The sequence below is a fragment of the Pygoscelis adeliae genome, unplaced genomic scaffold, assembly GCF_000699105.1.
Source record: "Pygoscelis adeliae isolate BGI_AS28 unplaced genomic scaffold, ASM69910v1 Scaffold36, whole genome shotgun sequence".
NCBI lineage: Eukaryota > Metazoa > Chordata > Aves > Sphenisciformes > Spheniscidae > Pygoscelis > Pygoscelis adeliae.
In genome coordinates, this window is record NW_008824934.1 from 3001784 (window position 1) to 3016374 (window position 14591).

At 44.1% G+C, this 14591-nt stretch overlaps 1 protein-coding gene across 1 annotated transcript in view; it reads left to right on the forward strand.

Annotated features, from left to right (window-relative positions):
• The window catches only part of TMEM201 (transmembrane protein 201), a 24846-nt gene extending 10261 nt beyond the window's left edge, over positions 1–14585 (forward strand). The window contains exons 7-11 of the mRNA XM_009325272.1: positions 8801–9018; positions 10672–10743; positions 11623–11913; positions 12415–12546; positions 13001–14585. Of these exons, the coding sequence (XP_009323547.1) occupies positions 8801–9018; positions 10672–10743; positions 11623–11913; positions 12415–12546; positions 13001–13098 (811 nt within the window). The 3' untranslated portion in view covers positions 13099–14585. The remainder of the gene's footprint in view (positions 1–8800; positions 9019–10671; positions 10744–11622; positions 11914–12414; positions 12547–13000) is intronic.
• The last annotated feature ends 6 nt before the right edge of the window (positions 14586–14591 follow it).

The window sequence follows — 14591 nt, forward strand, 5'->3', positions numbered from 1 at the left end:
GCAGATGCTGGTGAAATTACAGAAGCTTTTTTAAAGGAAACAAAAGATATTTCATAGCTTTTCATAGTTATTGTTCTTCAAACTGGTATTCATTGTGAAAGCAGAAAGGTAGCGCTAACAAAAGCTCTGGAGAGATTCGTTAACAGTAAGCCAAGTTGAGTGTGTCATGGGAAGGTACAGCTCCTGGCTGAAGGACCATGTGCCTGTAACTTAACAACTGGCACGGGAAGGGGACAACAAACCTTCTTGCCATATGTGCTCTCCTTTGGAACTTTTTTTAATGGTGCCTTCAGGTAACTACAATATCCACCTCCAAGCAAACAGAACACGTTTCTCCATTCTGGTGCTTGTGAATGATGCTGCTCTGAGGGTTGTTTACTTACTTGTCCACAAAAGGAATCCAGCATCTGCAAAGTCTGGTTCCACTCTTCCGTGTTCCCATCGTTTATCAATCCTGACCCAAAAGGTTTGTCTTCCAGCTCACGGTCACAGATCGTTTCTTGTTCCAGTCTCAGACTTTCAAAATGCTAACTAATAACCACTGTGTCCCATTTCCCACTAGGACACTTTATTGAATTTAGAGAATTGTTTACAAGAAGCCACGCGACTTCATCAAAACAGGAAAAAAGGCCAGCAGAAGCGTGCAGGGTCCTCAGTGCTGGGTTAGACTTTCACAGTCACTCTGGTGCCTCCTTCCTACTCTCCGTTAGGAGATTTAGCAGGAAACGTTCCTTAAAAATCCAGTCGTTTTTCAGTACCTGTCAGCCTGTTGGAGCAGGGAGCAATGCTAGGACAGACGGTAGTAGGCTGGTGAAAGGACAGGAATTGGCGGGGGGACACGACAGTTTTGTGTATGGATGTGCTATCACTGTCTACTCAGCTTTCCTTTCAGTGCAGTGATCGCTATAATGTTTTCACCCCTGGAAAACTCCCCACTGCAGCGGCCCTTCCAACACCATCGTTCCGCAGCCCATCTGCTGTTAAAAGTGAGGTAGACAAAGCCACCTAATGAAATGGACACTGGAACCAAATCCAGTGCCAGCTCTGCCGTTCTCTAAACAAGCTGCGCAGAAGACCCAGGAAACCTTGAGCTATTACGTCCATTAAGTGAAATAAGACATCTAGACTTCCTCCCTTCTTCCTGCTTCAGTACTTTCAAGTTTTCCCCATAAAGTTAAATGTAGGAAAAGACTGATGTTTCTATTTAGCTGTGATTGTCTTCTGCGCTTACCTATAGGAGTTGGATTGAAAGTTCCTGCTAGCTTCTAGCACGTGAACTTGCAACCGCCTGGTGTGGCAGAGGCGAGCAGTTCCCCTTGCTGCTCTGCTGTCAAGTATGTCCAAGTGATGGGAGGAATCTCATGTTTAGAAGGATGTATTGAGACCGCTAGAAGGAGGAGGGGTGTGAGCAGCTGTCAAACTGTTAAAATGTGTGAGGATGGTCATGGTAATGTCATGCCTGATTTCTAATGGCAATATCCTTTCTTTTTTTAATATGAATAAAATCAATCTGTCCAAATTTTCTTGCCCAGTAGCAAGGAAACTCTTAAGTGGCAGCCTCTAAAGATGCTTGTCAGCCTCTTCAGATGTTTTGCTTTCAGGAGCTGAAAGTCAAGGCTGTATTAAGTTTCACTTTGTCCTATTTCACGTGGCCTCCTGTCTCTTCTGGGCAGCTGTTTTCCTCCCTTCTTTTTAGCAGCACTTTTTTTTTTCTTCTTTCAATTTAAACATGCCCCACCTCTGAGCCCCTTGGGGTCTGGTGCCTTTTTTGATGTTTTGCTGTTAAGTGTTACGTTGTTTTCCTGTGCCTGATGTTTTCTTCTCTTGTCTTTTTTCCTGTGCAGTACTGTGAAGGGAGGGGAAGGCTGCACACTAGGTGTCAGGAACGGGCAGTTGGTAAAACTGTGGGAAGGAGTGGGGTTTACACTGTGAAGCCTGAATACTGTTAAGAAATATTTTAGCTCTGTTTGCACAGCAAGTGCAAATCTATACCGAAAGAGTTTAAAATCTTTTCATCTGGGAGATATGTTAACTGCAATTGACATGCAAGCAAGCAATCCATTTGTCTTCACTTTATGTAGATTAATACAAATGAAGTATATTTACAGATTGCACTGATTTTATACGTCAGAACATCAGAAAGCTACTTCGTTTTACGGCCAAGCTGTACAACTGAAGCCCTGGTCTCTGTGGTGCTTTGTCCGCAACTTAAATTGAAGAACTTTTGGACTCGTAATTGGAAAAATTTCAAAGGCAAAACAAAGTAACAAAACAGATATTGAAGCATGGTTTGATTTTAATGCCAAAGAAGCTTTTGTCTTTGCTCAGGTGACAGCTTATTTTCCCACTTCTTGGTGCCTCAGCATGTCTGTGCTGCTGCTTCTAAAAACAACAAAAAACCTGAAAGCCTCAAAAACAAACTTGCAGCAATTGAATTTTTGGTCTTCTAGAGACTCTGATGCTGACAGTCTCCTCTCTTTCTGCTTTTCTCACATGCTTTTGCTGATGGTAGAGGATGATCGATCTTTTGGAGGAGAGGGAAGAAAGGAGGAGGAAGGTGTGTTTTCCAGAGGTGTTCTGATTTATAAACTGCGAGCATTCGATCTGTACCAGTTGTGTCTCCTTAGACAATTAGGCCTGAAGAAGATCAGTTATAAGTTAGCGGTATTTTACTGTTGACTGTTTCTGGGAAAAAAAAAAATAGCTAAACCACCACTGCCTTTACTGAGACTGTTCCTGCAGTACTAGATTTTAATGCCAAATAGACTATTCTAAACACTATGCCATGCTGTAGGTTCTGTAAAGAAGGTGCTTTGCCAACTTTGCATTTTTTACTTGAGGTTCAGTTAGGAGATAGCTCAGCAGTTAGATATGGCATCTAACTCTGCCTGGTTGCTTCCCCCACAGTGAGTCCAGCAGAAGGAAATGTATGCTTCCAGCTCAGGTATTTTGGTGCAAGTCCAACATCTGAGCAACGTGCCACCATCCTCATGAAGCTGAGGTGCTATTTTGTATGACACATGGGTATACGTTTCCTTCAGCTGAGGGGGTTAATAGCTAACAAAGGGCTGGTAACTTACTAACATGGCTGACACAAAAATCATCCAGAACCCCTTGATCAGTGCTTTGAGCTTCTTGCTTTCACTTAGCTGGACTCTTATTTCAGGCCACAGAGGGACATGTGGTAACTTGTGGTCGCCAGGTGCAGCTTTGTTGCCTGAGGCTTCTCCCAGCCATGCAGGCCAGAGCATGCAAACATCTTCTCAACAGTATTAGAGGATTTTAGCCCCAAAGCCTCTAATTTCAGGTGCTGCTTTTTTACACTGGCCATGGTACCGGCCTCTGGACCAGAGGATGGTACTACAGAATGGAGCTGAGGTGGTGAGGGATTGTTAGTGGGTTTGTGTGTCACTTGAAATCAAATCTGCTCCAGCACAAAGCGGCTGACTGTGGTCTTTGCTCTCTCAGTGGCCGTGGCTGATCTGCCAGCTCAAAAGCATCTTGTACCCTGCCCAGCAGAGTTGGGTGTATAAAGGGGCCGATGTGGGTTCATTAAGTGCCTTTCCCTGGACGAGATTTTTGACAACACTATGTTGCTCTGCTTCAGTGGAACTGACGCAGCTGCAACTTGGGACAGCAGTGCCTGTATGTCTGCCAGGCCAGTGCTTTTGTCCTTCATTTGCCACCAGTGAGTGCGGCTGGGAATAAGAGGATACTTGGGCTGCATTCTTAAATTTCTGAGCAACTCTGCAGACTATAGGGGGGTTGAGGGAGAACCCAGAGCTAGCAACCAAGTAGGCATCTCTGCTGCTGCTACTTCTGGTCTTCCTGAAACCCTCACTGACATCAGCGCATGCGAACTGACGCCTTTGTGGCCCTTTACAATTCTAAATATGCTATATTTATATCCTGTTCTTTCCTTTCTATTAACTCCTCCTTTCCTACATCTGTGCTTTGCATGCCCTAGTGAACTGAGCTTGGGTGTGTCAAAGGGTGAGGACAAGAGGGGAATATAAAAATGGTGTAGTGGTGTTTTATTTTGGCTTTATGAATATTTTTCAAGTATGCTGAAATTATGTGAAGCTAATTATCATGCCTAGATACTATAGAAAGTATGTATTGATGTATTGTGGACAAATTATTTATACTCTTATAAAAATTAATATAATTAATAGCCAGATGGTTGCTCCAGACTCACTCCACTCATGAAAGCAGGGAGCTGTGGTGTATGGCTTTGCTTTCGTTTTTAAAGAGATGCTGTTGAAATTGTGTGCTGTCACATATAACCTGCCAGTTCATTCCAGGTGTGCCGTCACCTGCAAGTACACTTGGGGCCTCTTTGAGCCATAGCTCTCATGTGGAAGGGGCAGTACTCAGTCCTGAAGTGTACCTTGAGTCGTTCCCCATAAAGCCTCATTTGGGACCAAAGCTATCAAGTCCACAGGCAGGGAAGAGGTCCTCTGAACATTTTTGTCATGCCAGCAAGTCTGGATTTTTGTAGACGTGGGATGTGCGTATACACCCTATCTTTGTGCCGCCAGCTAGGAGGGAAGGCAAAATTGATGCCAAACATCTGTCTGTACTCTAGAAGGTATTAGTGCAGGACCTGGCAGCTGGAGTATTTTCAGCTATAATTCAATCCTCCTTTTTCATCCAAAGCAGGGCAACATGTAGGAGAAAAGAATTCTTAGTCTTTGCAGCTAAAGCTTCTAGCTCTCTAAGTCACATATCAAAATCTTAATGTGTCCGAGACCTGTGCCCCTTTTTAGCATGATTCTCCCCTCTCCCTGTGCCTGATTTTTATTCACTGTATTGCTCTTTACTCCTGATTCTGTCAACTTGGCTGGAGGCACAGGTTATGGCACTGGCTGATGTGATGCAGCAGACCAGACAAGTGACTGCATGTCAGCTTGCAGAAACTTGCTTATCTCACAGCCAGCAGTAAGACAATAGTGAGCTACTTCTGCAGTCGGGGCAGCAGCACCCATGCTGCCTGGAGAGAATGGTGCAGTTATACATGGATAACTCATAGCTAAATTATGATGGGACCTTAAGTCCAGGGAAACATTTTACCCCATGACTGACACATGGTTCCCTGGCTGCCCGCAGGCAGATGAAGCTGGGCCCGTAGAGCAAGCTGCCTGACTGTGACTGCATGTTACCTTCTTACTTCATGTACTGAATTATCTGATAATAGGAGTGGGGTCCATCTACAGCCCTGTAGTCTGACCTGACCCATGCTCTCCCATGTCTCTCTCTGACCCAGGGGTGATGCAGCATCTCTGTGTAAAATGTGAATTAAAAAGGCGCACACATATGGTGGTGTCTTTGGATAAGAGGGAGGTATTGGGACAGAGGAGGGGAGGCTCTGCTGGCAGGAGGTGTTTCTTCAGGACAGTGTACGGTCCCATACCATGTAATACTCTTCTTTAACCTTCTATTTATTTATTTTTAAAGTATCTGTGTAGCAGAGTTGTGCCCAACTGTCTAGTAACGCTGTGATCATTGTAAACACTAATTAAGATACCCAATTTTTGATGTTCACGATACCTGAAATAAACGGCTTCCGGGCCCTGACTATTTCCACGAACTGTCTGACTCCAGAGCCTTTTTTTTTTTTTTCCCCCCCTTCTTCCTTTTTTGGTTACTTTTCCAGTGTTACCAGACCCACTGTTATCACAAATGGCTTGGAGCAATGCAGTAGTCTGAGAGCAAAGATAGCTGCACTGCTCCATTCCAGGGCTGTGATGTGGCTGCTTCCTGCCTTACGATACTCCTGATCTCCTCACCTTTTTTTCATCTGCTTCTGAAAGAAGTTTTAGTTCAGCTGACAATTCCCATGACAGCACCCCTGCTTTTTAGCAGCATCTAGCCCTCTTGACATGACAGTGGCGAACACTAAAGAGAAAAGCGCATAGAAAAGGAACAGGATTTTGCACGTGTTGCAGGAATTTACTTTGTTCGGAGCGTATCAATATTTAAGCCGTTCTTTGGTCAGCATTCAATCCTAAGGCATTAATATACTATGCTTAAAATTCTTCAGCTCTTCTTTGCTAACCAGAAAAATTCCTTTTCTGGATGGTGCAAGACAAATGATTCATCAGCTGCCCAGAGGATCTGACTGCACTAACTTGGTGAGGTTGAGAAGAAGTGGGGCTGTTGAGCAGCAGAGCCCATGGAAGTCCGATCCAAAAAAGTTACAATCCCAGGGAAGAGATTGCGGTTATGAGTGATAAATGATTGTAATATCTTCCAGCCCATTGAGTGAAAAACTGCCAAAAACCAATAAGCCAGATAAGCTGTTTTCCAGCACAGCAAGGAGCTGTGTAAAGTTGGATCCTTTAGCCCAAAGATACAAAAGGTGCAAAGTTAGGAAAAAAAGCTATGTTGTTCACAGGCGATGCTCTGATTTGGCCTTTCACAGACATGGCACAGTGAGTGGTAGGTATCGCTCTTTCTGATATGATTCATATCATAGTCCTGAGCTGCACTTTTAATTTCCTTTCCCATTCATTTTCTCTTGCAAAGCTGAGATGGACATGTGCATCTGCTATTTACATCTGTATGTGTGGTGGGGCAAATGTGTATATGTATGTGCACTAAAGGACTCTGCACGTTTGCGAAGCGTGACACCCTTCCCAGGTCCTCTGGAACCTGAAGAGGTTGGGCAGTTTCTGCTGCAAGACTGACGAGTTCCTTGCCGCTGTTAAAGGCATGTCCTGCTTGCAAGCACCAGGAAGCTGGTTGGCTCAGATGTTGTTCAGCCTGATTAAGCTGGTCGGGATTGTTGATGTCTGCCTCGTACTAGCAGATAAGTAGTTTTATAAGATATTTTAAATTGTAATCTTAACTCTAGACTGCTTCTTCTGGACATGCTAGCACTGCATAATATTGCTGCATCACCTCTTTAATCTCCAAGAGGGAATGGCACATGCATAAATCACCTCAGTGCAAGATTGAGATACGCATATTCCTTCACGCTCTGATTTATTACTGGCTTTCCTCTGACAGAAGAAAAGCCGTGTTGCTGCTCTCATCTGCCTCAGTGTTTTCATGAGAAGTTAGATTAAACCTCCAAAGGTTGCAGCTTGATTATATGCTGCAAAGTCTGATACCTCCATTTTAAAATACCTATACTTCATACTTCATCAGTACTTCATCGTGACTTATTTGACAAGACTATTACCTGTTTCTAACCAAACAAAAAATTTACAGGAGATCCTTGAGAGATCTTGTTCATATTCTAGACTTTCTTTCATGTATTTTATTCAATTGTTAAAAATAATACAAAATTACTATACTTTCAATTGCAACATTCTTCAAATGCTCATTTTGATGGTATGAGGACACAAGTGAGACTCCAAAGCTGACTCCTCATTTCTGATGCAATGTAGTCAATTAAACTGTACACAGACTAAGATCAGTATGTGATTGCAAGGAGGAATGAAAGAAGGTAAAAATAGGAGTAAATTTTTGAAAGGCTGTTCAGCTTAGGTTGATTTTTAAATTTTAAACCACCGCAAAGGTAGGTGATGAAATGGGGGTATCAGAAATTAATTGCATAGTTTATTTGCATACAGTAATTAAGTGTGAAATACTGTGGCAGTGCTAGCTACAAAAACTGTTTAAAATACAAAGTCCTCTCATACAGTTATTTTACCAGTAAAATAGAAGTCATTTTATGTCTGTAGTACTTAAAAATCAAGCTAACTGGTACAGGTACCCTTAGCGTGTTTTGTCTGTTATCGCTCGTCTTGTGTTCTCAAGTTGGACACGCTGTTCTACAGCTCCCCTCTTTCACTTGGAAAGAACCCACTGAAAACAACTCACAGACCTAGAAATACAATTGCCATTATTATTGCCAATTCAAATTTTTTCCAGGCACTATAAAAGAGATTGTTTTTTATGTGCTAGAAGCAAGACACTTCTTGCAGTGTCTGCTACAGAGCACAGTTCCCTCTGAGTGGCTATGATAGTACATATTTGCGGCTAATAATGATAAGCAGAGAAAGGAAAATGTAACAGTTTAGGGCTCAATTTAGGATTGGAAAAGCCAGGTTTGTGTGTCTGTTCTATCATAGGATTTTTACATGACCCTCAACAAGTCACTTAGGTTCTTTTTGCTTCTCTTTCCCACCTGTAAAATGAGGGTAGTGAGTCTTCCTTACCTCGCAGAAGTGTAATAAAGGCAAATGTATTAAAGAGGTTTGAATATTAGTTTTAAAACAGAGCTCTTGTGCCTAAACCTTTATCTAGGTACCCATAAAAATACTTTTCTCTATACTGGCATCAGAGGTAAGGTGTTGATTCTGGTTTCTAAAGACTTTAAAGACTCGTAGATAACTACTTGCTTCCCACAGTCATGACATTTCTAAGCATGTTGTTTGCATGTGCACATAACAAACATAAGATGTACTCTATTGTTGGTCCTATGCGTATCTGGACTTTGTAAAGCATTCTGGTGGTCTCTAGGTAATTTTCTCGTCCAGGGAGAAAACCAAGGTACTATGCCTATTTGCACCTGAGTTCCTAAGCTGTTCCACCATTTTTTCCACCCTGTATTGTGGGACAGGTTGGTGCACAATACTTTAAGTAAGGTTGAGCAGTTCTTCCTTCCCCAGTTTCAAAGGTGTAGGAACATTCCTGTAAACTCTTAAGGATTCTGCATCTTGCACTCCTGCACTGAAAAATTAGTACAAACCTGATAACAAAGCAAGTGTTCATGCAAGTAGTACAACTGAGAGAGTGAGTTCCTTGAATGTACTCATTGCTAAATGTCTGTCATGCATGTCATTTGCAGGTACTTTTCTGGGGATTCGATTACTCTCTTTCCCAGCGGCACTGGGACTGGTTTCCCTTCCTCTGCTACGTCTCTCTTTGTCCCAACACCACCCAGTATTCTCCAGCTGACAAACCAACAGCTCTTCAGATCCCCACGCAGAACTTCTTCTTCCTCTCTTCCTGGTCGTCTCAACAGGGCACTCTCGCTGGGTACCATCCCCTCCTTGGCCAGAGCAGGTAAGTGTGCATGAAACTTTCTGGCCCAATGGAAATGACAATGGAGTGGTGCGATGCTTCAGAAGGAAATAGGCTGTTGAGGTATCCACATGTTATACTCCTCTTCAGGGATTGCTGCTCCTGTGGCACAGAAGAGTATCTAGCACTGGTAATTTGGGTTTTGGCATTAAGAAATTATGCAGCATACCGTTGTCATCTTGGTGAAACAAAAAGTCTCACTGAGTGCTTGCCTGCTGTGGGTTTACTGAAATCCAGAGGCTTCTCCAGGCATTTGTGGCAGTATGGCATAAGCTACGAGGCTATGTGTGGGAGAGAGACAGAAGGAGCAGTTAGACATGGGAATGGAGAAGAGCAGCTTTTGGAGGTGATTGGGAGCATCAGGATAACTGACCTGGCAAGAGCAATTGCTCCCTTCCTTCTAGCTGCTTTGTGTAGTTTGCTTTTCTTGCTACAGCTGAAGGGAGCAGAGCTGAAGGCAGGCTCTTCCCTAAGTCTGGATTTGAAATGCATTATCACAGCTATTGAAGCTGCTTTAGAGACGGCATTTCCGCTTGTTTTTAAGGGCTCTGTTACAGTCTAGGGAAGGTTTATGGGCCTAAGGAAAGACTCTCTCCCAGTAACTCAATAAGCCCTCAGTTTTGCTGTGCTTGAAACTAACAGATGGGAGATAGCGTTCAAATGCTATTCTCCATCCAGGGAAAGGTAAGCTTTCTTGTGTCACTAACTGATTACCAGAAGATGAGGGGCCGAAATGTGGCAGTTTCTAGGATAACACTGCAGCAGAGAGAGTAGTCTTGCAGGGGTTTCTTTAGTTCATTTGACGTTTCTCTAGCTCACGTTGCCAGCAGTTTTGCCAGATCCACTAAGAGCAAGAGAAAGACCAGCCATGCAAACCTTTCAGCAGCATGGCAGCTTTTGGCACAGCCTTCGCCTTTCTAGTGAGCTAACTGCCACTGGAAGGGCAGGTGCAAATGCAGCAGGTGGCTGGGATTCCCCTTGCATGCTAAACCACCCGTGTGGAGTCTGCGCTTGCTTTTGCTAAGGTGCAAAGCCAGACAGACTGGAGAGAGATTGCTGTCAGGGCTGAATATTTTTCGCAAACAGCAAGGTTTTCAACCTCCAAAGCTGTTTGCCTAAAATTATGTAAATCAAGTGCCTAAGAAAAATAATTGATTTAAGCTCTGAGGTTTCATTTGTAGCACTTCTTTTTTCCTGACTTCATTACTTTTCATTGATTTTTTTTTTTCTTTTTTTTTTTCCCCCCTGCCTCATTATTATGGCTACTGTGCCTGACAGCTAGATGGGAATTCGTCTCACCCTATGATGCGCCCTTAAGGCTCTTTTCATGAGAAAAGGATACAACCATATCTTCACCTTCTTCCTTTTAAAGTAAAGGCAAGCCAGGCTGTGATACAGTCAGAGGGTTGTTTTTGGAGCCTGCTGGACAGATCTCTTCTGCTGCAGCTGGGAAAAGTGGATTATTCTGATGCTGGCATATAGCCTACCCAGGAAAACAGGGACATTTTTCCCGCCTACATTTACCACCCATCCCCTTCTGAGATTGATGACAAGATGATGAAGTTACATTTCTGAAGGATAGACCTCCAGTAGCTGAGCCAGCTGGGTTCAAACTGTTTCATTTTTGCTTTTTAGATTCTGGCTACTTGTTCAGCGGAAGTCGACCAGCCTCACAGTCATCTCAGTCCAAGGAATCTCCTACATCAGGTAATGCACTAGGCCTTCCAGAGCAACTGTCTTTGCAGGATTTGCAGTGAGTGGGTTGAAACACATGATCCAAGTTTAATTCTTTCCTCCCTGCTCACATCCCAGTGAAAATGTCAGTTTTGCTGTTAGAAATGCTGCAGAGCGTTCCAACTAAGAGTGGGATTGCATTAAAATAAGGTGCTATATGTGTTGGATGTCCTTCTCCCTGGGAGAGCTCACAGTGAAATCAGTGAGACAAAGCAAGGATCCCTTCCCTGCTCTACAGCTGAGTTGAGACTGCTTTGATAGGAGACTTTAAACTGTTCCTAGGGCAGCTCTTTTGTTTCACTTTCCTTCCCCAGCCCAAGGAACTGCTAATTTGGCTACCCTGTCTGCTCTGCCCTTTTGCTCCCGTGTCCTCCAGTGACCTGTCTGTTGCCCTCCTGACCCCAAATGGATCCTTTGGCTGTGCTGCTTAAGTGTTTGCTGCTGGAAATGCAGTCATAGCCTGGGCTAATGCCATTGTGCAAACCTCCTTGCATCCTGATACACTTCCCCAACAGCCTTTAAAGGACATGCCAGAACAGTTAATTGTCCTGCAAAACAGCATGTGTAATGCAGGCTCTCCTGAATGGGCACAACTGAGCAGAGAGAAAGCTCACCCGGCTCCTGATAAACCTATCTCTAGTCTAAGTCATTCTTGAGTGTACCAAAGCGCATGTGGAATTTCTCCATGTTTTGCAGTGTGGGAACTGGAATGAATAAAGAATTATAGTACAAGACGTGTTGGACATTTGCAACTCCCATTCCCTTTTCTTGTAGAATTGTCAAAGAAAACTGTGCCTGTTGTATTGAGATTATAATGTCATTATTTTCTCTTTGGGGATGTTTCCATTTCAGAGCACTTCTCCCTGCTGTCCGGCAGCTGTGCTCCCTCCCGCATCCCCTCTCCAGCACCGTCGGTGGCTGGCTCTGTGACTTCCAGCTCAGGTTCCTTGCGGTACCGCCGGCCACTCATCAGCCCTGCCCGCCTGAACCTGAAAGGACAGAAGCTGCTGCTTTTCCCATCTCAGAATGAGGCTCTGCTCACCCCAACTAGCTCAGAGGAGCACACCCACTCAGACAGCAACATCTTTGCCACCGAGTTGTCCTCCTTTCCAAAGAAGAACCTCAGCGAGCGGGGAATGCATGGTATGCTGGCAGCCTGCTGCACTCCTGGAAATGCATTTGTAGGAAGGAGTTGGCTTGCAAGCAAAGCTTGTGCGTCATCTAGGCCACACAATAGATGGGAAACCTTCAGGAAAAGCCCAAGTGGTGATGACTGGTAGGCTACCAAAGCTCCCTTAAGAATCTACTGGCCTGGAGAGCCTCTTGTCTACCAAAACAGAGGTCCCTTTCTCACTTAGTGGTGCCCCAGGGATACTACTGCCACTGCCTTCACCCTTGTTTGGGTAACTCCTTTAACCATGGGCGTGGTGATGCTGATAGGGACAGTGTATAAGACAAACATGCAGGCAACTTCTGCTGCACAGCAGTGAAATTTGCCTTTTGTTTTTAGCTCCTGTCCTCGATCCTTTCATGATTTTACCAGCCAACCATTCATTACTCGTGTCTAGCTTTAGTCTGGTAATTTCTGCTACTTTTGGCTTCCACTGGTGCCTTCTGAATTTTCGTATCTTTTTCTCCTTGCAGATATGAGATCTGCTATGGAAGGAGGGAGTATTTGCAGTGATAATTCCATCAAAAAGGAGGATCGCTCCTCACACTCATCTACCTGTGTGGTAGACACAACTACCAAAGGGGAAGATTTGGCAGGCTGGAGAGGTAGGTGCAAGTCATGTGAGAGCTTCATGTATGTGTGAGCGTTTCTACGAGGGTAACTGAGATCTTTCCTGTGCTGTAGTAGTGATCTGATCTTGAGATCAAATAAATAAGTAGTAGCAAAATGGATCTTCTGCCTGCTATTCTAAGACCTTAATAAGGCTATTCCTGTTCTTTGGGCTGTCTGAAGAACACTGAGAGAGTGCTAAACTGCGACAGAAGGAAAGGGGTGGGGATGCGGGTGTTGAGAAGAGCGATGAGACTAAAATAGAACCAAAGAAGGCAGTGGAATCTTTCCTGACAGGCAAAGTGCTTCAGCAATTTCTGCTTATGGTGAAAACACTGGGCAAAGAGAGAGAAAGAGCACAACATATGTTCACTGTTATTTATCTCAGCAATTCTTTAATATCTCTTTCTACTATTCCTTTTTTTCTTTGTGTTGTCCTCTTCCACTAAGGTCATTTTGGTAACTCCGCTCTCCGAGGTCTGCTAGCTGTGAGTCTGACTCTCAATGCAATCTTCACGTCAGCCTATGTCTACCGGAGCCTGCGTTGATTTGTGCCAACATGCCCTTTCTTTCTGGTTCCACCTGCTTTTGAGGACACAAGAAGAATTCAACCACGGCTTCATGTCTAGTGGCCGTGCCACTGGTGCATGCTGTTTTTTAAAAAAACTACTGTATGCTCAGCTGTCATGACAAGGAACCCGGGTAGCTGCTGCCATCACTTCCAGGTAGAACATATCACAGGATTGTCCCTGGAGGTGGCAGGCGGAATTCCCAGAAAGCTCCAGTTCGAAGCAGGAGGCCAGTCAAATGGCCCGCACCTTCTTTCAAAGGAACTGACCTGAGACACAAGCCTGAAAATGTGTAAGCTACGTTTTTAGGAACCTATCCCCAGCTCTTCTTCCTGACATATCAACCTCATGCTGATGGTGCTGGTAAAATGAGAATTAGAACAAATGAGCTGGAGAAGAGGGATGGCTTTGTAGCTGGTGCTGGGCTTTGGCTACTGTAACGGCATTCCCAGCCTCTTTGCCCAGTGGTTCCTCTTCTCTCTTCCCTTTGGCACTCTCCTCTAAATTATCAGTGAATTTTCTTTAATTGCCTTAAGCTTGCCTAAGCACCTGGGTGACTTTGGCTGCTCTGTCATATTCTTGCATCTTACATGTCCCTGTGCTTCCACCTGGGCTGTGCCCTGAGGCCCCTTTCACCAGTTGCCATTCTGGTCATGCTGGTTCTCAGAAACTGCTGTCTGTACGTACCTCCAACCAGCACTGTTGCTGTAGGTATGCACAAACCCCAGAGAGACATGCTTTGTGATTTGCATTAGGAAGAGGAAGCCTGCGCTTTGCTTTATCCAGGGGGCATTGATTCTGTTACAATTAATTCTGCAGTAAGAAAGGATCCCTATGTGATTTGCACCATAGTCAAAGGGCTTCAGCTCACAACTCTGACTGCTGGTGTTTTCACTGAAGCAGCGAGTGGCATAGCTTGTTCTTGCTGTAAATCGCACAAATCTATTCTATTAGAAGATACATGAGGAGCTGTCTGATTGTATGCATTTATCCAGAAACCAGATGCCTCAGTCTGATACTGGGATTTGCTAAGTAACCATTTAAGATATTTCTTACTTAGTTAAATGCCAAGGTGCTCTCAGTGAGAAATGCCAAACCTGCTTCTGGACGACTCAGCCTTCTGGATAGATTCTTCTTTTCTAACCCAAAGGAAGTAGCCCTAGATTTTCAAAAGCAGTTTACAATTTGGGCACTTCTGCTTTTGGGTGAGTCTTCAGTATTGCTTAGAATTCAGGGGCCATTTAAGCGTATTATGCTGAATACTCCAAATCATTTAGTACATCTTAGGGAAAAAAAAAATCTTGATCTTTGTTTTGGTTCTTAAATCCCAAGTGCAGAGAGAAGATTTACCAACGTGTCAAGGATACCTGGTGAAAAGAGAGCCAACTGACATTAGCTATGTATTTCCTGAAGCAGGACTGACTCTATTGAGAGTTTTTCTGTTGTCTCTTCCTTTGGGCTCCTTTACCTCA